Source organism: Panulirus ornatus, chromosome 18, assembly GCF_036320965.1.
Source record: "Panulirus ornatus isolate Po-2019 chromosome 18, ASM3632096v1, whole genome shotgun sequence".
NCBI lineage: Eukaryota > Metazoa > Arthropoda > Malacostraca > Decapoda > Palinuridae > Panulirus > Panulirus ornatus.
Window position 1 is genome coordinate 39,120,725 of NC_092241.1, and position 25,559 is coordinate 39,146,283.

Genomic DNA, 25,559 nt, shown 5'->3' on the forward strand with positions numbered 1-25,559 from the left:
TCGAGTAAGTAACGTAAGGGTAAGAGAGATGTGTGGAAATAAAAAGAGCGTGGTTGAGAGAGCAGAAGAGGGTGTTTCAAAATGGTTTGGGCACATGGAGAGAATGAGTGAGGAAAGATTGACCAAGAGGATATATGTGTCGGAGGTGGAGGGAACGAGGAGAAGTGGGAGACCAAATTGGAGGTGGAAAGATGGAGTGAAAAAGATTTTGTGTGATCGGGGCCTGAACATGCAGGAGGGTGAAAGGAGGGCAAGGAATAGAGTGAATTGGATCGATGTGGTATACCGGGGTTGACGTGCTGTCAGTGGATTGAATCAGGGCATGTGAAGCGTCTGGGGTAAACCATGGAAAGCTGTGTAGGTATGTATATTTGCGTGTGTGGACGTATGTATATACATGTGTATGGGGGTGGGTTGGGCCATTTCTTTCGTCTGTTTCCTTGCGCTACCTCGCAAACGCAGGAGACAGCGGCAAAAAAAAAAAAAAATATATATATATATATATATTTTTTTTTTTTTTTCATACTATTCGCTATTTCCCGCGATAGCGAGGTAGCGTTAAGAACAGAGGACTAGGCCTTTGAGGGAATATCCTCACCTGGACCTCTCCTCTGTTCCTTCTTTTTGAAAAAAAAAAAAAAAAAACGAGAGGGGAGGATTTCCAGCCCCCCGCTCCCTTCCCTTTTAGTCGCCTTCTACGACACGCAGGGAATACGTGGGAAGTATTCTTTCTCCCCTATCCCCAGGGAATATATATATATATATATATATATATATATATATATATATATATATATATATATATATATATATATATATATATATATATATATAATTTCAAACAAAGGGTGTTTCTAGGCTCTCCCTACACATAGTTACAGCATAATAAAAAGTCTACATCAGTAAGGGTGTATCACTATCAGTGGACAAAAAGGAGTACAATTTAGAGGAGATTCTCACACCAAGGAAAACTATCATATCCCTCCTGCTGATTTAACATAGCTTTAAAACTGCAAGGTCAGTTACAGCAAAAGAATATATGAATTATTATTTACTTTTCCAGTAACATGACTACGATCTGCATAAACTATATGATCTAGGTGGATCCAACTATGGTGACATATTTTTTCTTAATAAAAGATGAGCACCACTTCATCAATAACACTGTCAGTATGTGAGTAAAATTTACAGCACAATAGGATATTCAGTACTATTCACTAATCAAGGATCAGTTTTGTCTAGTTCTAATATCATGTGAACAGTTTGCACCAGTGAGAATAAGAGCAAAATGTGAACCAATGGGACATTTGTATAAAAAACATATGAGGTTAAAGAAAAGGTGTTACAAAAGAATATGCTTCCACCATCAAAACATAAAGATTTCATATTTACCAATTCTTTTGTATGTCTTTGGCTTTAGAGTGAAAGTTTGCTAGAGGTCTGTCATTATAGTAGTACATTATGTTTCTGAAGGCATTCGTTTCATATATTCAAATAAATAGTGCATAAAAATCTGCTGACGTACATATATGTATAAAAGTATTCAGAGGACTGCATGATGACAGCTTTCAAACTTCCTGATATGAGTCAAAACACTTTTCCCTACTTTTTTTTATTTTTTACAGCGCATAGGGTTTGCTTAATTGACTCAGACTTGAAAATATTGACAATCTTAAAAAAATCTTTAGGAATTAATACCAACACCTACACAGTGAAGCTATGAAGTCAAGGGAGCTGCAAACATATCAGATGAGGGAATATTGAGACTACCACCTAGCATGATTGTGGGGCCAGTATAAGCACGCCACAACATGGAAGACCCTCTTTTCAACCCACGACTTTGTTGCAGATGACGATAGCAGTCAAACCAACTACTGTAGACAGGCATATTTGGAGGTGAGCCAGCAACCAATCTGCCAATGAGATATCAAATTCACATCTTAGTTTTAAATATGAAACACTAGAAAATAATGCACATGATAGTAATGTTTTATCTTATCCTGATCTTGACATCAAACTTATACTGTACAATATCTAAACAAACATATCATTTACCCTAACAAACACTTGTGAGTATGTTTGCGTACACAACTGTCAATCAGAACTTTATACATATACTTCTTAAATATCTTAAGTTTCGATCCAAAAAGATAAGAGAAACATCTGAATCAGCACATTAAAATATACATGAACAAGCATGAAAGGTAAATGCAGCCTTAACAAGCATACAAACTCAACCAAACACACATATATACAAAGGCACATTCGAGAGTCAAATCAGTCAAGAGAACCTCAGATTAGCTCTCATCATTTAAAGAAGAAACAGACTATAATAGCTTCAACCAGCCTATGGTACAAGTAAGAGAAGAGCAGATACCAGAGGGGCCCCTAAATGTAATAATTCTTTGAGGTATCATTTCGTGGTGGCAAACTGAGGTGTAAAGAAAGATTGGATGTAAAACGGAGGAGGGATTGAACCAACACACGGAAAAAAGATACCAAGCATAATCTGTTGATGTTTTTGGTGGTTGCTCTTATAAAAATCATTAAAGAGATAAAGTAATAAGCTAAGATTATATGAATTTAAAGGTGCATGGAAACAAATAAGGAAAACTTGTGTAACAAATAAAAATATATTACTGACAAGCAATGGTGCCAACTGTCAAGAATGTTTGCTTGACTTCATTTGAATTTTTTCAGATCAAAGTCTTTATTCTTTATAGTGTATGAACTTGGCTGTGAACACCTAGAGTTTAAATTAGTGTAGTGAATGAAACTTTGCATAATTTCATCACTTTTATATTGGACCTGACAACTGAAAGCATAAGCCCACAGCCATGCTAAGATACAATTTTCAATCAGTAACAGAGTCAGGCAAAGTAAATTAGCATTACCATACAGTCAGTGGTTTGCTAAAATGAGGCTGGATGAGGGAGGAAGGATTTGAATACTGTTTTACATGGGAATGAGAAAAGACCAAAGATGAATTAAAGGATGAATCAGCTGAGACCACAAGAGTGAAGGCATCATTGTCAATAATAGAAAGTCTCAGAAGGTATAAAAACTTGGTAATGAAGTTTAGAAACTGAAGAAGCAAATCAAAGACCCTAAAAAATGTCAACAAAGTAAATGAAGAAATTTAAGAACCAAGAAACATAATCAAAGAGCATAACAAGATCAAAGCAAGTGAAGGAATTTACAAAAGACCCAAAACAAAGAAGGCACATCTAAAGGAAGGTATAAGGAGACTCTTCATCCATTCCTGGTGCTACCCCGCCCCAAAAGAAACAGCATCACCAGCTCCTGCTTCCATGAAGTAGCACCACAAAAACAAACAAAAAAGGCCACATTCGTTCACAATCAGTCTCTAGCTGTCATGTGTAATGCACCGAAACCACAGCTCCCTGTCCACATCCAAGCCCCACGGACCTTTCACATGCCCTGGTTCAGTCCACTGAGAGCACATCAACCCTGGTTTTCCACATTGTTCAAATTCATTCTATTCCTTGCACACCTCTCACCCTCCTGTATGTTCAGGCCCTGTCACTCAAAACCATTGTCACTCCTTCCTTCCTCCTCCAATATGGTCTTCTGCTTCTCCTTGTTCCCTCCACCTCTGACATATATATCCTCTTTGTCATTATTTCCTCACTCAATCTCTCCATATGTCCAAACCATTTCAACATACGCTCTTCTACTTTCTTTGCCACACTTTTTATTTCCACACATCTCTCTTACCCTTTCATTACATACTCAATCAAACCACCTCACACCACATATTGACCTCAAGCATTTCATTTCCAACACATCCACCCTCCTCCATACAATCCTATCTATAGCCCATGCCTCACAACCATATAATATTGTTGGAACTACTATTCCTTCAAACATACCCATTTTTGCTCTCCGAGATTACATTCTCTCCTTCCACACATTCTTCATTGCTCCCAGAACCTTTGCCCCCTCCCCTACCCTGGGACTCACTTTCACTTCCATGGTTCCATTTGCTGCTAAGTCCACTAAAACTTAACTAAAACATTTCACTCCCTCCAATTTTTCTCCATTCAAACTTACATCCCTGTTGACTTGTCCTTCAACCCTACTGAAGCTAATAACCTTACTCTAATTCACATTTACTCTCAACTTGCTCCTTTCACACACTTTTCCAAACTTAGTCACCAACTTCTGCAGTTTCTCACTCAAATCAGCCATCAGCACTGTATCATCAGCGAACAACACCTGACTCACCTCCCAGGCCCTCTCATCCCCGATGGACTGCAAACTCACTCCTCTCTTCAAAACTCTTGCATTTACCTCCCTAACTACCCCGACCATATACAAATTTATCAAACATGGAGACATCACACACCACTGCTGCAGACCGACCTTCACTGAGAACCAATCACTCTCCTTTCTTCCTACTCGTACACATGCCTTACATCCTTGGTAAAAACTTTTCAATGCTTATAGCAGCTTATCTCCAACACCATATACTCTTAAGATATTCCACAAAACATCTCACTCAACCCTATCATAAGCCTTCTCCAGATCCATACATGCTACATACAAATCCATGTTTTTCTAAGTATTTCTCACACACATTCTTCAAAGCAAACACCAGATTCACACATCCTCTACCACTTCTGAAACCACACTGTACATGTCCTCACCCTTTCAATCATTACTCACCCATACAAGTTACCAAGAATATTCAACCTCAGTGTGAGGAAGTGCCAGGAGAGATTGAGTGCAGAATGGAAAAAGGTGAGAGCAAATTACGTAAGGGAAGCAGGGTAGAAATGGGAAGTATTTAGGGAAGAGGCGATGGCTGGCGCAAAAGATGCCTGTGGCATAAGAAAGTTGGGAGGTGGGGAGATTAGAAAGGGTAGTGAGTGAGGGATGAAGAAGTAAGATTGTTAGTGACAGAGAAGAGAGAGGCATTTGGATGATTTTTGCAAGGAAATAGTGCAAATGACAGGGAGATGTATAAAAGAAAGAGACAGGAGGTCAAGATAAAGGTGCAAATGAGAGTTGGGGTGAAAGAGTATGATTAAATTTTAGGAAGAATAAAAAGATGTTTTGGAAGCATATAAATAAATTGCGTAAGTTAAGAGAACAAATGGGAACATCGGTGAAGGAAGCTAATGGGGAGATAATACCACGTAGTGGTGAAGTGAGAAGGAGATGGAGTGAGTATTTTGAAGGTTTGTGGAATGTGTATGATGATAGGGTGGCAGATATAGGGTGTTTTGGTTGAGGTGATGTGTGAAGTAAGAGGGTTAGGGAGAATGATTTGGTAAACAGAGAAGAGGTAGTGAGAGCTTTGCAGATGATGAAAGCTGGCCAGGCAGCAGGTGTGGATGGTACTGCAGTGGAATTTATTAAAAAAGGGGGATGACTGTGTTGTTGACTGGTTGGTAAGAATATTCAATGTATGCATGGTTCATGGTGAAGTGCCTGAGGATTGGCAGAATGCATGCATAGTGCCACTGTACAAAGGCAAAGGGGATAAAGGTGAGTGTTCAAATTAAAGAGGTATAAGTTTGATGAGTATTCCTGGGAAATTATATGGGAGGGTATTGATTGAGAGGGTGAAGGCATGTACAGAGCATCAGATTGGAGAAGAGCAGTGTGGTTTCAGAAGTGGTAGAGGATGTGTGGATCAGGTGTATGCTTTGAAGAATGTGTGTAAGAAATACTTAGAAAAACAAATCAAGGATGTAAGGCACATGTATAAGAAGGAAGACAGGAAAGTCATTGGTTCCCAGTGGATGTTGGTTTGTGGCAGGGAGCATGATGTCTCCATGGTTATTTTATTTGTTTCTGGATGGGGTTGTTAGGGAGGTGAATGCAAGAGTTTTGGAGAGGAGCAAGTATGCAGTCTGTTGTGGATGAGATGGCTTGGGAAGTGAGTCAGTTGTTGTTTGCTGATGATACAGCAGTGGTGGCTGATTTGGTTGAGAAACTGCAGACACTGGTGATTGAGTTTGGTAAAGTGTATGAAAGAAGAAAGCTAAGACTAAATGTGAATAAGAGCAAGGATAGTAGGTTCAGTAGGGTTAAGGGACAGGTCAATTGGGAGGTAAGTTTGAATGGAGAAGAACTGGGGTATTTTAACTATCTGGGAGTGGATTTAGCAGTGGCTGGAACCATGGAAAAGGAAGTGAGTCACAAGGTGGGGGAGAGGCAAAGGTTCTGGGAGTGTTGAAGAATGTGTGGAAGGTGAATGTTATCTCAGAGAGCAAAAATGGGTATGTTTGAAGGAATAGTGGTTCCAACAATGTTATATGGTTGTGAGGCATGGGCTATAGAAAGGGTTGTGCGGAGGAGAGTGGATGTGTTGGAAATGAGAGGTTTGAGTACAATATGTGGTGTGAGGTGGTTTGATCGAGTAAGTAATAAAAGGGTAAGAGAGATGCATGGAAATAAAAAGAGTGTGGTTGAGAGAGCAGATGTGCATTGAAATGGTTTGTTCACATGGAGAAAATGAGTGAGGAAAGAGTGACAAAGAGGATATATGTGTCAGAGGTGGAGGTAATGAGAAATGGGAGACCAAATTGGAGGTGGGAAGACGGAGTGAAAAAGATTTTCAGAGATCGGAGCCTGAACATACAGAAGGGAGAAAGGGATGCAAGGAATAGAATGCATTGGATTGCTGTGGTATACCAGGGTCGACATGCTGTCAATGGATTAAACCAGGGCATGTAAAGCATCTGGGATAAACCATGGAAAGTTTTGTGGGGCCTGGATGTGGAAAGGGAGTTGTGGTTTTGGTGCACTACACAACAGCTAGAGACTGAGTGTAAATGAATGTGGCCTTTATTGTCTTTTCCTAGTGCTACCTTGCACGCACACGGGGGGAGGGGAGTTCTATTTCATGTGTGGTGGGGTGGTGGCGGGAATGGACGAAGGTAGCATGTATGAATATGTACGTGTGTATATGTGTGTATGTATGTGTATGTATACGTTGAAATATATAGGTATGTATATGTGCGTGTGTGGGCGTTTATGTATATACATGTGTATGTGGGTGGGTTGGGCCATTCTTTCGTCTGTTTCCTTGTGCTACCTCACTAACATGGGAGACAGCAACAAAGTGTAATAATAAAAAAAACATTCATACTTGCTGCCTTCATCCATTCCTGTCGCCACCCTGCCACACATGAAGATTTGTAGAGGTTTTCAGAAAAGAAGACAGAATGTTGGGGTGAAGAGAATGGTGAGAGTAAGAGAGCTTGGAAAGAAGACTTGTTTGAGGAAGTACCATGAGAGATTGAGTGCAGAATGGGAAAAGGTGAGAGCAAATGACGTAAGGGGAGTGGGGGAGGAATGGGATGTATTTAGGGAGGCAGTGATGGCTTGTGCAAAAGATGCTTGTGACATGAGAAAGGTGGGCAGATTAGAATGGGTAAAGAGTGTGGGATGAAAAAGTAAGATTGTTAGTGAAAGAAAAGAGAGAGGCGTTTGGATGATTTTTGCAGGGAAGTAGTGCAAATGACTGGGAGATATATAAAAGAAAGAGGCAGGAGGTCAAGTGAAAGGTGCAAGATGTGAAAAAGAGGGCAAATGAGAGTTGAGGTGAAAAAGTATCATTAAATTTTAGGGAGAATAAAAAGAGGTTCTGGAAGGAGGTAAACAAAGTGCGTAAGACAAGAGAACAAATGGGAACATCGGTGAAAGGGGCAAATGGGGAGGTAATAACAAGTAGTGGTGAAGTGAGAAGGAGATGAAGTGAGTATTTTGAAGGTTTGTTGAATGTGTTTGATGATAGAGTGGCAGATATAAGGGGTTTTGGTCGAGGTGGTGTGAGAAGTGAGAGGGTCAAGAAGAATGGTTTGGTAAACAGAGAAGAGGCAGTGAAACCTTTGCGGAAGATGAAAGCTAACAAGGTGGCGGGTTTGGATGGTACAGCAGTGGAATTTATCAAAAAAGGGAGTGACTGAGTCATTCACTGGTTGGTTCATGGTGAAATACCTGAGGATTGGTAGAATGCATGCATAGGGCCATTGTAAAAAGGCAAAGGGGATAAAGGTGAGTGTTCAAATTACAGAGGTATAAGTTTGTTGAGTGTTCCTGGGAAATTATATGAGAGGATATTGATTGAGAGCGGGGAGCGGGGGGCCAGAAATCCTCCCCTCCTTGTATTTTTTTAACTTTCTAAAATGGGAAACAGAAGAAGGAGTCACGCGGGGAGTGCTCATCCTCCTCAAAGGCTCAGATTGGGGTGCCTGAATGTGTGTGGATGTAACCAAGATGTGAAAAAAGGAGAGATAGGTAGTATGTTTGAGGAAAGGAACCTGGATGTTTTGGCTCTGAGTGAAACAAAGCTCAAGGGTAAAGGGGAAGAGTGGTTTGGGAATGTCTTGGGAGTAAAGTCAGGGGTTAGTGAGAGGACAAGAGCAAGGGAAGGAGTAGCAGTACTCCTGAAACAGGAGTTGTGGAAGTATGTGATAGAATGTAAGAAAGTAAATTCTCGATTAATATGGGTAAAACTGAAAGTTGATGGAGAGAGATGGGTGATTATTGGTGCATATGCACCTGGGCATGAGAAGAAAGATCAGGAGAGGCAAGTGTTTTGGGAGCAGCTGAATGAGTGTGTTAGTGGTTTTGATGCACGAGACCGGGTTATAGTGTTGGGTGATTTGAATGCAAAGGTGAGTAATGTGGCAGTTGAGGGAATAATTGGTATACATGGGGTGTTCAGTGTTGTAAATGGAAATGGTGAAGAGCTTGTAGATTTATGTGCTGAAAAAAGGACTGATGATTGGGAATACCTGGTTTAAAAAGCGAGATATACATAAGTATACTTATGTAAGTAGGAGAGATGGCCAGAGAGCGTTATTGGATTACGTGTTAATTGACAGGCGCGCGAAAGAGAGACTTTTGGATGTTAATGTACTGAGAGGTGCAACTGGAGGGATGTCTGATCATTATCTTGTGGAGGCTAAGGTGAAGATTTGTATGGGTTTTCAGAAAAGAAGAGTGAATGTTGGGGTGAAGAGGGTGGTGAGAGTAAGTGAGCTTGGGAAGGAGACTTGTGTGAGGAAGTACCAGGAGAGACTGAGTACAGAATGGAAAAAGGTGAGAACAATGGAAGTAAGGAGAGTGGGGGAGGAATGGGATGTATTTAGGGAATCAGTGATGGATTGCGCAAAAGATGCTTGTGGCATGAGAAGAGTGGGAGGTGGGTTGATTAGAAAGGGTAGTGAGTGGTGGGATGAAGAAGTAAGAGTATTAGTGAAAGAGAAGAGAGAGGCATTTGGACGATTTTTGCAGGGAAAAAATTAAATTGAGTGGGAGACGTATAAAAGAAAGAGACAGGAGGTCAAGAGAAAGGTGCAAGAGGTGAAAAAAAGGGCAAATGAGAGTTGGGGTGAGAGAGTATCATTAAATTTTAGGGAGAATAAAAAGATGTTCTGGAAGGAGGTAAATAAAGTGCGTAAGACAAGGGAGCAAATGGGAACTTCAGTGAAGGGCGCAAATGGGGAGGTGATGACAAGTAGTGGTGATGTGAGAAGGAGATGGAGTGAGTATTTTGAAGGTTTGTTGAATGTGTTTGATGATAGAGTGGCAGATATAGGGTGTTTTGGTCGAGGTGGTGTGCAAAGTGCGAGGGTTAGGGAAAATGATTTGGTAAACAGAGAAGAGGTAGTAAAAGCTTTGCGGAAGATGAAAGCCGGCAAGGCAGCAGGTTTGGATGGTATTGCAGTGGAATGTATTAAAAAAGGGGGTGACTGTATTGTTGACTGGTTGGTAAGGTTATTTAATGTATGTATGACTCATGGTGAGGTGCCTGAGGATTGGCGGAATGCGTGCATAGTGCCATTGTACAAAGGCAAAGGGGATAAGAGTGAGTGCTCAAATTACAGAGGTATAAGTTTGTTGAGTATTCCTGGCAAATTATATGGGAGGGTATTGATTGAGAGGGTGAAGGCATGTACAGAGCATCAGATTGGGGAAGAGCAGTGTGGTTTCAGAAGTGGTAGAGGATGTGTGGATCAGGTGTTTGCTTTGAAGAATGTATGTGAGAAATACTTAGAAAAGCAAATGGATATGTATGTAGCATTTATGGATCTGGAGAAGGCATATGATAGAGTTGATAGAGATGCTCTGTGGAAGGTATTAAGAATATATGGTGTGGGAGGCAAGTTGTTAGAAGCAGTGAAAAGTTTTTATCGAGGATGTAAGGCATATGTACGTGTAGGAAGAGAGGAAAGTGATTGGTTCTCAGTGAATGTAGGTTTGCGGCAGGGGTGTGTGATGTCTCCATGGTTGTTTAATTTGTTTATGGATGGGGTTGTTAGGGAGGTGAATGCAAGAGTTTGGAAAGAGGGGCAAGTATGAAGTCTGTTGGGGATGAGAGAGCTTGGGAAGTGAGTCAGTTGTTCGCTGATGATACAGCGCTGGTGGCTGATTCATGTGAGAAACTGCAGAAGCTGGTGACTGAGTTTGGTAAAGTGTGTGAAAGAAGAAAGTTAAGAGTAAATGTGAATAAGAGCAAGGTTATTAGGTACAGTAGGGTTGAGGGTCAATTCAATTGGGAGGTGAGTTTGAATGGAGAAAAACTGGAGGAAGTGAAGTGTTTTAGATATCTGGGAGTGGATCTGGCAGCGGATGGAACCATGGAAGCGGAAGTGGATCATAGGGTGGGGGAGGGGGGCGAAAATTCTGGGAGCCTTGAAGAATGTGTGGAAGTCGAGAACATTATCTCGGAAAGCAAAAATGGGTATGTTTGAAGGAATAGTGGTTCCAACAATGTTGTATGGTTGCGAGGCATGGACTATGGATAGAGTTGTGCGCAGGAGGATGGATGTGCTGGAAATGAGATGTTTGAGGACAATGTGTGGTGTGAGGTGGTTTGATCGAGTAAGTAACGTAAGGGTAAGAGAGATGTGTGGAAATAAAAAGAGCGTGGTTGAGAGAGCAGAAGAGGGTGTTTTGAAATGGTTTGGGCACATGGAGAGAATGAGTGAGGAAAGATTGACCAAGAGGATATATGTGTCGGAGGTGGAGGGAACGAGGAGAAGTGGGAGACCAAATGGGAGGTGGAAAGATGGAGTGAAAAAGATTTTGTGTGATCGGGGCCTGAACATGCAGGAGGGTGAAAGGAGGGGAAGGAATAGAGTGAATTGGAGCAATGTGGTATACCGGGGTTGACGTGCTGTCAGTGGATTGAATCAAGGCATGTGAAGCGTCTGGGGTAAACCATGGAAAGCTGTGTAGGTATGTATATTTGCGTGTGTGGACGTATGTATATACATGTGTATAGGGGGGGGTTGGGCCATTTTTTTTCGTCTTGTTTCCTTGTGCTACTCGCAAACGCGGTAGACAGCGACAAAGTATAAAAAAAAAAAAAAAAAAATAAAAAAAATTTTTTATATATATTGTTTTTTAAAAAAAAAGGGGGGGGGAAAAAGGGGGGGGGAAAAAAAAAAAAGGAAAAAAAAATTTTTTTAAAAAAAGGGGGAAATTTTAAACTTTTTAAAATTTTTTTAAAAACCCCGGGGGGAAATAAATGGAAAAAAAAAAAGGGGGGGGGAAAGGGAAAAAAAAAAAAAATTTTTTTTTTTTTGGGGCCCAAAAACCCCCCCTTTTTTAAAAAATTTTGGGGAAAGGGGGGGGGGTTTTGGGGGGGGGGGGGGGGGGGTTTTTTTGTTCACTGGAGGATGTCTGATCATTATCTTGTGGAGGCGAAGGTGAAGATTTGTAGAGGTTTTCAGAAAAGAAGAGAGAATGTTGGGGTGAAGAGAGTGGTGAGAGTTAGTGAGCTTGGGAAGGAGACTTGTGTGAGGAAGTACCAGGAGAGACTGAGTTCAGAATGGAAAAAGGTGAGAACAAAGGAGGTAAGGGGAGTGGGGGAGGAATGGGATGTATTTAGGTAAGCAGTGATGGCTTGCGCAAAAGATGCTTGTGGCATGAGAAGCGTGGGAGGTGGGCTGGTTAGAAAGGGTAGTGAGTCGTGGGATGAAGAAGTAAGATTATTAGTGAAAGAGAAGAGACAGGCATTTGGACGATTTTTGCAGGGAAAAAATGCAAATGAGTGGCAGATATATAAAAGAAAGAGGTCAAGAGAGAGGTGCAAGAGGTGAAAAAGAGGGCAAATGAGAGTTGGGGTGAGAGAGTATCATTAAATTTTAGGGAGAATAAAAAGATGTTTTGGAAGGAGGTAAATAGAGTGCATTAGACAAGGGAACAAATGGGAACTTCAGTGAAGGGGGCTAATGGGGAGGTGATAACAAGTGGTGGTGATGTGAGAAGGAGATGGTTCGAGTATTTTGAAGGTTTGTTGAATGTGTTTGATGATAGAGTGGCAGATATAGGGTGTTTTGGTCGAGGTGGTGTGCAAAGTGAGAGGGTTAGGGAAAATGATTTGGTAAACAGAGAAGAGGTAGTAAAAGCTTTGTGGAAGATGAAAGCCGGCAAGGCAGCAGGTTTGGATGGTATTGCAAAGGAATTTATTAAAAAAGGGGGTGACTGTATTGTTGACTGGTTGGTAAGGTTATTTAATGTATGTATGACTCATGGTGAGGTGCCTGAGGATTGGCGGAATGCGTGCATAGTGCCATTGTACAAAGGCAAAGGGGATAAGAGTGAGTGCTCAAATTACAAAGGTATAAGTTTGTTGAGTATTCCTGGTAAATTATATGGGAGGGTATTGATTGAGAGGGTGAAGGCATGTACAGAGCATCAGATTGGGGAAGAGCAGTGTGGTTTCAGAAGTGGTAGAGGATGTGTGGATCAGGTGTTTGCTTTGAAGAATGTATGTGAGAAATACTTAGAAAAGCAAATGGATTTGTATGTAGCATTTATGGGTCTGGAGAAGGCATATGATAGAGTTGATAGAGATGCTCTGTGGAAGGTATTAAGAATATATGGTGTGGGAGGCAAGTTGTTAAAAGCAGTGAAAAGTTTTTATCGAGGATGCAAGGCATGTGTACGTGTAGGAAGAGTGGAAAGTGACTGGTTCTCAGTGAATGTAGGTTTGCGGCAGGGGTGTGTGATGTCTCCATTGTTGTTTAATTTGTTTATGGGTGGGGTTGTTAGGGAGGTGAATGCAAGAGTTTTGGAAAGAGGTGCAAGTATGAAGTCTGTTGTGGATGAGAGAGCTTGGGAAGTGAGTCAGTTGTTGTTCGCTGATGATACAGCACTGGTGGCTGATTCATGTGAGAAACTGCAGAAGCTGGTGACTGAGTTTGGTAAAGTGTGTGAAAGAGGAAAGTTAAGAGTAAATGTGAATAAGAGCAAGGTTATTAGGTACAGCAGGGTTGAGGGTCAAGTCAATTGGGAGGTAAGTTTGAATGGAGAAAAACTGGAGGAAGTAAAGTGTTTTAGATATCCGGGAGTGGATCTGGCAGCGGATGGAACCATGGAAGTGGAAGTCGATCATAGGGTGGGGGAGGGGGCGAAAATCCTGGGAGCCTTGAAGAATGTGTGGAAGTCGAGAACATTATCTCGGAAAACAAAAATGGGTATGTTTGAAGGAATAGTGGTTCCAACAATGTTGTATGGTTGCGAGGCGTGAGCTATGGATAGAGTTGTGCACAGGAGGGTGGATGTGCTGGAAATGAGATGTTTGAGGACAATGTGTGGTGTGAGGTGGTTTGATCGAGTAAGTAACGTAAGGGTAAGAGAGATGTGTGGAAATAAAAAGAGCGTGGTTGAGAGAGCAGAAGAGGGTGTTTTGAAATGGTTTGGGCACATGGAGAGAATGAGTGAGGAAAGATTGACCAAGAGGATATATGTGTCGTAGGTGGAGGGAACGAGGAGAAGTGGGAGACCAAATTGGAGGTGGAAAGATGGAGTGAAAAAGATTTTGTGTGATCGGGGCCTGAACATGCAGGAGGGTGAAAGGAGGGCAAGGAATAGAGTGAATTGGATCGATGTGATATACTGGGGTTGACGTGCTGTCAGTGGATTGAATCAGGGCATGTGAAGCGTCTGGGGTAAACCATGGAAAGCTGTGTAGGTATGTATATTTGCGTGTTTGGACGTGTATGTATATATATGTGTATGGGGGTGGGTTGGGCCATTTCTTTCGTCTGTTTCCTTGCACTACCTCGCAAACGCGGGAGACAGCGACAAAAAAAAAAAAAAAAGAGAGAGAGACTTTTGGATGTTAATGTGCTGAGAGGTACAACTGGAGGGATGTGTGATCATTATCTTGTGGAGGTTAAGGTGAAGATTTGTATGGGTTTTCAGAAAAGAAGAGTGAATGTTGGGGTGAAGAGGGTGGTGTGAGTAAGTGAGCTTGGGAAGGAGACTTGTGTGAGGAAGTACTAGGAGAGACTGAGTACAGAATGGAAAAAGGTGAGAACAATGGAAGTAAGGGGAGTGGGGGAGGAATGGGATGTATTTAGGGAATCAGTGATGGACTGCGCAAAAGATGCTTGTGGCATGAGAAGAGTGGGAGGTGGGTTGATTAGAAAGGGTAGTGAGTGGTGGGATGAATAGTTTTTTTTTTTTTTTTTTTTTTTTTTTTTTTTTTTTTTGCTGTCATTGATTGAGAGGGTGAAGGCATGTACAGAGCATCAGATTGGGGAAGAGCAGTGTGGTTTCAGAAGTGGTAGAGGATGTGTGGATCAGGTGTTTGCTTTGAAGAATGTATGTGAGAAATACTTAGAAGCAAATGGATTTGTATGTAGCATTTATGGATCTGGAGAAGGCATATGATAGAGTTGATAGAGATGCTCTGTGGAAGGTATTAAGAATATATGGTGTGGGAGGCAAGTTGTTAGAAGCAGTGAAAAGTTTTTATCGAGGATGTAAGGCATGTGTACGTGTAGGAAGAGAGGAAAGTGACTGGTTCTCAGTGAATGTAGGTTTGCGGCAGGGGTGTGTGATGTCTCCATGGTTGTTTAATTTGTTTATGGATGGGGTTGTTAGGGAGGTGAATGCAAGAGTTTTGGAAAGAGGGGCAAGATATATATATATATATATATATATATATATATATATATATATATATATATATATATATATATATATATATATATATAATAAAAAAGCGACAAAGTATAAAAAAAAAGAAAAAAAAAAAAATATATATATATATATATATTTTTGCCGCTGTCTCCCGCGTTTGCGAGGTAGCGCAAGGAAACAGACGAAAGAAATGGCCCAACCCACCCCCATACACATGTATATACATACGTCCACACACGCAAATATACATACCTACACAGCTTTCCATGGTTTACCCCAGACGCTTCACATGCCTTGATTCAATCCACTGACAGCACGTCAACCCCGGTATACCACATCGCTCCAATTCACTCTATTCCTTCCCCTCCTTTCACCCTCCTGCATGTTCAGGCCCCGATCACACAAAATCTTTTTCACTCCATCTTTCCACCTCCAATTTGGTCTCCCTCTTCTCCTCGTTCCCTCCACCTCCGACACATATATCCTCTTGGTCACTCTTTCCTCACTCATTCTCTCCATGTGCCCAAACCATTTCAAAACACCCTCTTCTGCTCTCTTAACCATGCTCTTTTTATTTCCACACATCTCTCTTACCCTTACGTTACTTACTCGATTAAACCACCTCACACCACACATTGTCCTCAAACATCTCATTTCAAAGGGTATAAAGCACATGCACAAGTAGGAAGGGAGGAGAGTGAATGTTCTAAGTAAAGGTTGGTCTGTGGCTGGGGTATGATTTCACTACAGCTGTTTATGCTTGGGGTGTTGGAGGAAATAAATACAAGAGTCTTGATGGTGGGGTGAATATGCAGTCTGTAAGGGTCAAAGGGAACAGGTAAGTGAGTGGGTTGTTTGCTGATGGCATTGCACTAGTTGTAGATCTGAGTGAGAAATTGCAAAAGTGGATGACTTTGTAAGAGTATGTGCATAGAAAAGTTGAGAGTAAATGTGAATAAATGGAAAGTTATAAGTTTATCAGGGTGTAAGTTTGAACAAAAAATTATTTTTGGAGGAAGTGAAGTGTTTTAGATACATAGGAGTAAGGTAGGAAATGGAACCATAGAAGCAAAAGTGAGTCAGGGTGGGTGAAGGTTCTAGAAGCATTGAAGACTGTGCAAAAGAGAGGTAGTTATCTAGGAGGGCAAAAATGGGTGTTTGAAGGTATAGCAGTCCTGACAATTTTGTAAGGAAATAAGGCATGGGCTACAGATGAGAATATGTGGAGGAGGGTGGATGTGTCGGAAATGAAATGTTTCAAGACAACAAGAAGTATGAAGTGGTTTGATCAAGTAAGAAATAAAATGGGAAGAGAGAATTGTGGTATTAAAAAGCTTGGTTGACAAAGCTGAAGATGGTGTGCTAAAATTGTTGGGAAGATTGGAAAGAATGAATGAGTAGAAATTGACAATAAGTATACATGCGTCAAGTGAATGGAACAAGTAGAAGGGGAAGACCAAATTAGAGATGGAATGATGGAGTGAAATAAAAGATTTTCTTATCAAGGTCTGAAAATGTAGGACAGTGAAAGGCTTGCACAGGAGAGAATGAATTGGAATGATGAGGTATACAGGGGCTGAGGTGCTGTCACTGGACTGAACCAGGGCATGTGAAGTGGCTGGGAAAAACTGTAGAGAGGTCTGTGGGGCCTGGTTGTGGATAGGAGGCTGTGGTTTCAGTGCATTACACATGATACTTAGAGAATGGATGTGAGTGACTATGAACTTTTTTTGTCTGTTTCTAGCACTACCTAGCTAATGCAGAAAATGGTGATGTATGAATTTTTTTTTTTTTTTTTTTTTGCCGCTGTCTCCCGTGTTTGCGAGGCAGCGCAAGGAAACAGACGAAAGAAATGGCCCAACCCACCCCCATACACATGTATATACATACGTCCACACACGCAAATATACATACCTACACAGCTTTCCATGGTTTACCCCAGACGCTTCACATGCCTTGATTCAATCCACTGACAGCACGTCAACCCCGGTATACCACATCGCTCCAATTCACTCTATTCCTTCCCCTCCTTTCACCCTCCTGCATGTTCAGGCCCCGATCACACAAAATCTTTTTCACTCCATCTTTCCACCTCCAATTTGGTCTCCCTCTTCTCCTCGTTCCCTCCACCTCCGACACATATATCCTCTTAGTCAATCTTTCCTCACTCATTCTCTCCATGTGCCCAAATCATTTCAAAACACCCTCTTCTGCTCTTTCAACCACGCTCTTTTTATTTCCACACATCTCTCTTACCCTTACGTTACTTACTCGATCAAACCACCTCACACCACACATTGTCCTCAAACATCTCATTTCCAGCACATCCATCCTCCTGCGCACAACTCTATCCATAGCCCACGCCTCGCAACCATACAACATTGTTGGAACCACTATTCCTTCAAACATACCCACTTTTGCTTTCCGAGATAATGTTCTCGACTTCCACACATTCTTCAAGGCTCCCAGAATTTTCGCCCCCTCCCCCACCCTATGATCCACTTCCGCTTCCATGGTTCCATCCGCTGCCAGATCCACTCCCAGATATCTAAAACACTTCACTTCCTCCAGTTTTTCTCCATTCAAACTCACCTCCCAATTGACTTGACCCTCAACCCTACTTTACCTAATAACCTTGCTCTTATTCACATTTACTCTTAACTTTCTTCTTTCACACACTTTACCAAACTCAGTCACCAGCTTCTGCAGTTTCTCACATGAATCAGCCACCAGCGCTGTATCATCAGCGAACAACTGACTCACTTCCCAAGCTCTCTCATCCCCAACAGACTTCATACTTGCCCCTCTTTCCAAAACTCTTGCATTCACCTCCCTAACAACCCCATCCATAAACAAATTAAACAACCATGGAGACATCACACACCCCTGCCGCAAACCTACATTCACTGAGAACCAATCACTTTCCTCTCTTCCTACACGTACACATGCCTTACATCCTCGATAAAAACTTTTCACTGCTTCTAACAACTTGCCTCCCACACCATATATTCTTAATACCTTCCACAGAGCATCTCTATCAACTCTATCATATGCCTTCTCCAGATCCATAAATGCTACATACAAATCCATTTGCTTTTCTAAGTATTTCTCACATACATTCTTCAAAGCAAACACCTGATCCACACATCCTCTACCACTTCTGAAACCACACTGCTCTTCCCCAATCTGATGCTCTGTACATGCCTTCACCCTCTCAATCAATACCCTCCCATATAATTTACCAGGAATACTCAACAAACTTATACCTCTGTAATTTGAGCACTCATATACAAACCTTGGAAAACTGCTATGGCCTTGAAATCTTCTTATGCCATCACCATATAATTAGTGCATATACCCAGTGACCCCTGTAAATTATCTTCCCTCTAACTTAACTGCGCATGCTTGGAGATTTATTCTTCCTCTACTGTTATATTCAGAAATATTTTTCAAGGTCTCCTGACATATATATGAGAAGGTTGGCCGTATTTCATCTGAACCACACTTGCTTACATGGTGCAGTAAGGGGAGGGCCAAGGCAGGAGAAGTGCATGGTGTTTTTCCACCTCAGTTATCTTTAGGTAACTGAGTCTTGTTAATACTTCTGTATGATAGTTGGAACTGGGGTGATAACTGGCATCTATACATGCTTCTAGTCAAAAAAAGAAACATGGGATCGTTTAAGTGTAAGCAGAAAATATGATCTACAGCTGTTCCAGGGTCTGTACATACTAGTTACCTTGCAACTGTTTTGAGAACTGCTTTAAAGGTTAAACAAAGAGAAGGATGGGTGGATTGTGTGTTAATGGACCGCCAGAAAGCATCTGACACTGTACCACATAGAAGGCTGGTAAAAGAGCTGGATCTTTAGGCAGGAATATGGGGGACACTTCTCCAATGGATTTAAAATTACCTTAAGGGAAGGAATAAAGTATGCATGTCAGAGAATCTTCTCGAAATGGGATGGAGTCAGCAGTAGCATGTTGCAGGGGGCTGTTTCCTGGGACCATTGCTTTTCTTGATCTACGTAAACAACTTGCTAGAAGAGCCTTCATACCTGCATATGTTTCCCAATGATGTGAAGGTCACAAGGGATGTACAGATTGTTGACGATTGCATAAACTTACAAGGGGACCTACACAAACTCTAGAGTTGGACTAATGCATAGTTCATGAAATTCAACCTGAGTAAATGCAAAGCAATGAGGATGGGTCAAAGTTAAAAAACCTTGATATGAATATATTAATAAGATAGAAGCTACAAGAAGCTGTGCCACTATACCCTGACTTGCGACTGGGTTACATTTCTGAGCAAAATCTTTTCATATCTAACTCTTAAGCATGGAATATACATGAGATAGCCTAAAAACAATTTACCACATGCTCTCATCATTCACTGAAGACAAACTTTAACACTTTCTTTCATACTGGGAACATCATATATGTTAGGTTAAACCAAATGAAAACCATTCAGTCATACTGCATGGATGTGCATGCTATGTCAAATAAGAAAAATCTGCTAAAATCTGATACTTATTGATGCAAGATTCAGAGTTAGATGCTTCTCTTGAGTATTTTCTTACCATACTCATAAACATATAATCATTTAAGTTATTATCAAAAACAAAATGGGGTGTAAAGATCAAACAACTAACAAGTAAAGAAACCCCAGTGACCTGGAGAAGCTAGCCCCCATGGTTAAACACTCGAACTTATACTTGGTATATACTGTAACTATAAATCAGAGGGGTGGTGCTGGGAATGGATGAAGGTGAGCAGGTATGAAAATATATATATATATATATGTTTTTATACCATTCGCCATTTCCCGCATTAGTGAGGTAGCGTTAAGAACAAAGGACTGAGCCTTAGAAGGAATATCCTCATTTGGTCCCTTCTCTGTTCCTTCTTTTGGAAAATAAAAAACTAGAGGGGAAGATTTCCAGCCCCCTACTCCTCCCCTTTTAGTCAACTTCTACGACAAGCAAGGAATACATGGTAAGTATTCTTTCTCCCCTATCCCCAGATATATATATTTACTTATTTTGCTTATTTATTTTGCTTTGTCGCTGTCTCCCACGTTAGCAAGGTAGCACAAGGAAACAGACGAAAGAATGGCCAAACCCACCCACATACACGTCCACACATGCAAATATACATACCTGTACATCTCAACGTATACATATATATACACGCACAGACATATACATATATACACATGTACATAATTCATAGTCTACCTTTATTCATTCCCATCACCTTCCCTACACACATGAAATAACAACCCTCTCCCCCCTCATGCGCGTGAGGTAGCGAAAGCAAAAGACAACAAAGGCCACATTCGTTCACACTCACTCTCAAGCTGTCATGTAATAATGCACCGAAACCACAGCTCCCTTTCCACATCCAGGCCCCACAGAACTTTCCATGGTTTACCCCAGATGCTTCACATGCCCTGGTTCAATCCATTGACAGCACGTCAACCCTGGTATACCACATCGTTCCAATTCACTCTATTCCTTGCAAGCCTTTCACCCTCCTGCATGTTCAGGCCCCAATCACTCAAAATCTTTTTCACTCCATCTTTCCACCTCCAATTTGGTCTCCCACTTCTCCTCGTTCCCTCCACCTCTGACACATATATCCTCTTGGTCAATCTTTTCTCACTCATTCTCTCCATGTGACCAAACCATTTCAAAACACCCTCTTCTGTTCTCTCAGCCACACTCTTTTTATTACCACACATCTCTCTTACCCTATTATTACTTACTCATTCAAACCACCTCACACCACATATTATCCACAAACATCTCATTTCCAACACATCCACCCTCCTCTGCACAACTCTATCTATAGCCCACGCCTCGCAACCATATAACATTGTTGGAACCAATATTCCTTCAAACATACCCATTTTTGCTTTCCGAGATAATGTTCTCGACTTCCACACATTCTTCAACGCTCCTAGAACTTTCGCCCCCTCCCCCACCCTATGATTCACCTCCGCTTCCATGGTTCCATCCGCTGCCAAATCCACTCCCAGATATCTAAAACACTTCATTTTTCTCCATTCAAACTTACTTCCCAATTGACTTGTCCCCCAACACTAATGTACCTAATAACCTTGCTCTTATTCACATTTACTCTTAACTTTCTTCTTTCACACACTCTACCAAACTCAGTCACCAGCTTCTGCAGTTTCTCACATGAATCAGCCACCAGGGCTGTATCATCAGCGAACAACAACTGACTCATTTCCCAAGCTCTCTCATCTAACAGACTGCATACTTGCTCCTCTTTTCAAAACTCTTGCATTCACCTCCCTAACAACCCCATCCATAAACAAATTAAACAACCATGGAGACATCACGCACCCCTGCTGCAAACCGACATTCACTGAGAACCAATGACTTTCCTCTCTTCCTACACGTACACATGCCTTACATCCTCGATAAAAACTTTTCACTGCTTCTAACAACTTGCCTCCCACACCATGTATTCTTAATACCTTCCACAGAGCATCTCTATCAACTCTGTCATATGCCTTCTCCAGGTCCATAAATGCTATATACATATCCATTTGCTTTTCTAAGTATTTCTCACGTACATTCTTCAAAGCAAACACCTGATCCACACATCCTCTACCACTTCTGAAACCACACTGCTCTTCCCCAATCTGATGCTCTGTACTTGACTTCACCCTCTCAATCAATACCCTCCCATATAATTTCCCAGGAATACTCAACAAACTTATACCTCTGTAATTTGAGCACTCATTTTTATCCCCTTTGCCTTTGTACAATGGCACTATGCAAGCATTCCACCAATCCTCAGGCACTGCACCATGAGTCATATATACATTAAATAACCTTACCAACCAGTCAACGATACAGTCACCACCTTTTTTAATACATTCCACTGCAATACCATCCAAACCCGCCGCCTTGCCAGCTTTCATCTTCCACAAAGCTTTTACTACCTCTTTTCTGTTTACCAAATCATTTTCCCTAACCCTCTTACTTTGCACACCACCTTGACCAAAACACCCTATATCTGCCACTCTATCATCAAACACATTCAACAAACCTTCAAAATACTCACTCCATCTCTTTCTCACATCACCACTACTTGTTATCACCTCTCCATTAGCCCCCTTCACTGAAGTTCCCATTTGTTCCCTTGTCTTACACATTTTATTTACCTCCTTCCAAAACATATTTTTATTCTCCCTAAAATTTAATGAAGAAAGAACATGAGAGGCAAGTGTTTTGGGAGCAGCTGAGTGTGTTACTAGTTTTGATGCATGAGATCGGGTTATAGTGATGGGTGATTTGAATGCAAAGGTGAGTAATGTGGCAGTTGAGGGAATAATTGGTGTACATAGGGTGTTCAGTATTGTAAATGGAAATGGTGAAGAGCTTGTAGATTTATGTGTTGAAAAAGGATTGGTGATTGGGAATACCTGGTTTAAAAAGAGATATACATAAGTATACGTATGTAAGTAGGAGAGATGGCCAGAGAGAGTTATTGGATTACGTGTTAATTGATAGGTGCGCGAAAGAGACTTTTGGATGTAAATGTGCTGAGAGGTGCAACTGGAGGGATGTCTGATCTTTATTTTGTGGAGGTGAAGGTGAAGATTTGTAGAGGTTTTCAATAAAGAAGAGAGAATGTTGGGGTGAAAAGAGTGGTGAGAGTAAGTGAGCTTGGGAAAGAGACTTGTGTGAGGAAGTACCAGGAGAGACTGAGTACAGAATGGAAAAAGGTGAGAACAAAGGACAGAAGTGGAGTGGGGGAGGAATGGGATGTATTTAGGGAAGCAGTGATGGCTCGCGCAAAAGATGCTTGTGGCATGAGAAGCGTGGGAGGTGGACAGATTAGAAAGGGTAGTGAGTGGTGGGATGAAGAACAGAGAGGCAGTTGGACGATTTTTGCAGGGAAAAAGTGCAAATGAGTGGGAGATGTATAAAAGAAAGAGGCAGGAGGTCAAGAGAAAGGTGCAAGAGGTGAAAAAGAGGGCAAATGAGAGCTGGGGTGAGAGAGTATCATTAAATTTTAGGGAGAATAAAAAGATGTTTTGGAAGGAGGTAAATATAGTGCGTAAGGCGAGGGAACAATGTGTACTTCAGTGAAGGGGGCTAATGGGGAGGTGATAACAAGTAGTGGTGATGTGAGAAGGAGATGGAGTGAGTATTTTGAAGGCTTGTTGAATGTGTTTGATGATAGAGTGGCAGATATAGGGTGTTTTGGTCGAGATGGTGTGCAAAAAGAGAGGGTTAGGGAGAATGATTTGGTAAACAGAGAAGAGGTAGTAAAAGCTTTGCGGAGGATGAGAGCCGGCAAGGCAGTGGGTTTGGATGGTATTGCAGTGGAACTTATTAAAAAAGGGGGTGACTGTATTGCTGACTGGTTGGTAAGGTTATTTAATGTATGTATGATTCATGGTAAGGTGCCTGAGGATTGGTGGAATGTTTGCATAGTGCCAATGTACAAAGGCAAAGGGTATAAAAGTGAGTGCTCAAAGTACAGAGGTATAAGCTTGTTGAGTATTCCTGGGAAATTATGTGGGAGGGTATTGATTGAGAGGGTGAAGGCATGTACAGAGCATTAGATTGGGGAAGAGCAGTGTGGTTTCAGAAGTGGTAGAGGATGTGTGGATCAGGTGTTTGCTTTGAGGAATGTATGTGAGAAATACTTAGAAAAGCAAATGGATTTGTATGTAGCATTTATGGATCTGGAGAGGGCATATGATAGAGTTGATAGAGATGCTCAGTGGAAGGTATTAAGAATATGTGGTGTGGGAGGCAAGTTGTTAGAAGCAGTGAAAAGTTTTTATCGAGGAAGTAAGGCATGTGTATATGTAGGAAGAGAGGAAAGTGATTGGTTCTCGGTGAATGTAGGTTTGCGGCAGGGGTGTGTGATGTCTCCATGGTTGTTTAATTTGTTTATGGATGGGGTTGTTTGGGAGGTCAATGCAAGAGTTTTGGAAAGAGGTGCAAGTATGCAGTCTGTTGTGGATGAGAGAGCTTGGGAAGTGAGTCAGCTGTTGTTCGCTGATGATACAGCGCTGGTGGCTGATTCGTGTGAGAAACCGCAGAAACTAGTGACTGAGTTTGGTAAAGTGTGTGAAAGAAGAATGCTGAGAGTAAATGTGAATAAGAGCAAGGTTATTAGGTACAGTAGGGTTGAGGGACATTGGGAGGTAAATTTGAATGGAGAAAAACTGGAGGAAGTGAAGTGTTTTAGATATCTGGGAGTGGATTTGGCAGCGGATGGAACCATGGAAGCAAAAGTGAATCATAAGGTGGGGGAGGGGGGCGAAAGTTCTGGGAGTGTTGAAGAATGTGTGGAAGTCGAGAACAATATCTCGGAAAGCAAAAGTGGGTATGTTTGAAGGAATAGTGGTTCCAACAATGTTATATGGTTGCGAGGCATGGGCTATAGATAGAGTTGTGCAGAGGAGGGTGGATGTGCTGGAAATGAGATGTTTGAGGACATATGTGGTGTGAGGTGGTTTGATCAAGTAAGTAATAATAGGGTAAGAGAGATGTGTGGTAATAAAAAGAGTGTGTTTGAGAGAGCAGAAGAGGGTATTTTGAAATGGTTTGGTCACATGGAGAGAATGAGTGAGGAAAGATTGACCAAGAGAATATATGTGTCAGAGGTGGAGGAAACTAGAAGTGGAAGACCAAACTGGAGGTGGAAAGATGGAGTGAAAAAGATTTTGAGTGATCGGGGCCTGAACATGCAGGAGGGTGATAGGCGTGCAAGGAACAGAATGAATTGGAACGATGTGGCATACCGGGGTCGACGTGCTGTCAATGGATTGAACCAGGGCATGTAAAGCATCTGGGGTAAACCATGGAAAGTTCTGTGGGGCCTGGATGTGGAAAGGGAGCTGTGGTTTCGGTGTATTATTACATGACAGCTAGAGACTGAGTGTGAACGAATGTGGCCTTTGTTCTTTTCCTAGTGCTACCTCGCGCACATGACAAGGAGAGGAGGTTGTTATTTTATGTGTGGCGGGGTGGCGATGGGAATGAATAAAGGCAGACAGGATGAATTATGTACATGTGTATATATGTATATGTCTGTGTGTGTAAATATTGTTTACTTTGAGATGTATAGGTATGTATATTTGTGTGTGTAGACGTGTATGTTAGTACATGTCTATGTGGGTGGGTTGGGTCATTCTTTCGTCTGTTTTCTTGCGCTACCTCACTAACGCGGGAGACAACGACAAAGCAAAATAATTACAACAAATTTTTTTTTTTATTATTATACTTTGACGCTGTCTCCTGTGTTAGCGAGGTAGTGCAAGGAAACATACAAAAGAATGGCCCAACCCATCTACAGACACATGTATATACATAAAGGCCCACACATGCCCACATACATATCTAAACATTTCAACGTATACATACATATACATTCACAGACATATACATATAAACACACGTACATATTCATACTTGCTGCCTTCATCCATTCCCGTCGCCACCCCACCACACATGAAATGGCACCCCCCTCCCCTACGCACGTGCGTGGTAGCATTAAGAAGAGACAACAAAGGCCACATTTGTTCACACTCAGTCTCCAGCTGTCATGTATAATGCACTGAAACCACAGCTCCCTTTC

The 25,559-nt window shown here is 41.6% G+C and overlaps 1 protein-coding gene across 1 annotated transcript in view; it reads right to left on the bottom strand.

Moving 5' to 3' along the window:
- Nucleotides 1–803: 803 nt before the first annotated feature.
- The window catches only part of LOC139755032 (mitochondrial carrier homolog 2-like), a 91,324-nt gene continuing 66,568 nt past the window's right edge, over nucleotides 804–25,559 (bottom strand). Inside the window, exon 7 of the mRNA XM_071672990.1 lies at nucleotides 804–1,913. Within this exon, the coding sequence (XP_071529091.1) occupies nucleotides 1,718–1,913 (196 nt within the window). The 3' untranslated portion in view covers nucleotides 804–1,717. The remainder of the gene's footprint in view (nucleotides 1,914–25,559) is intronic.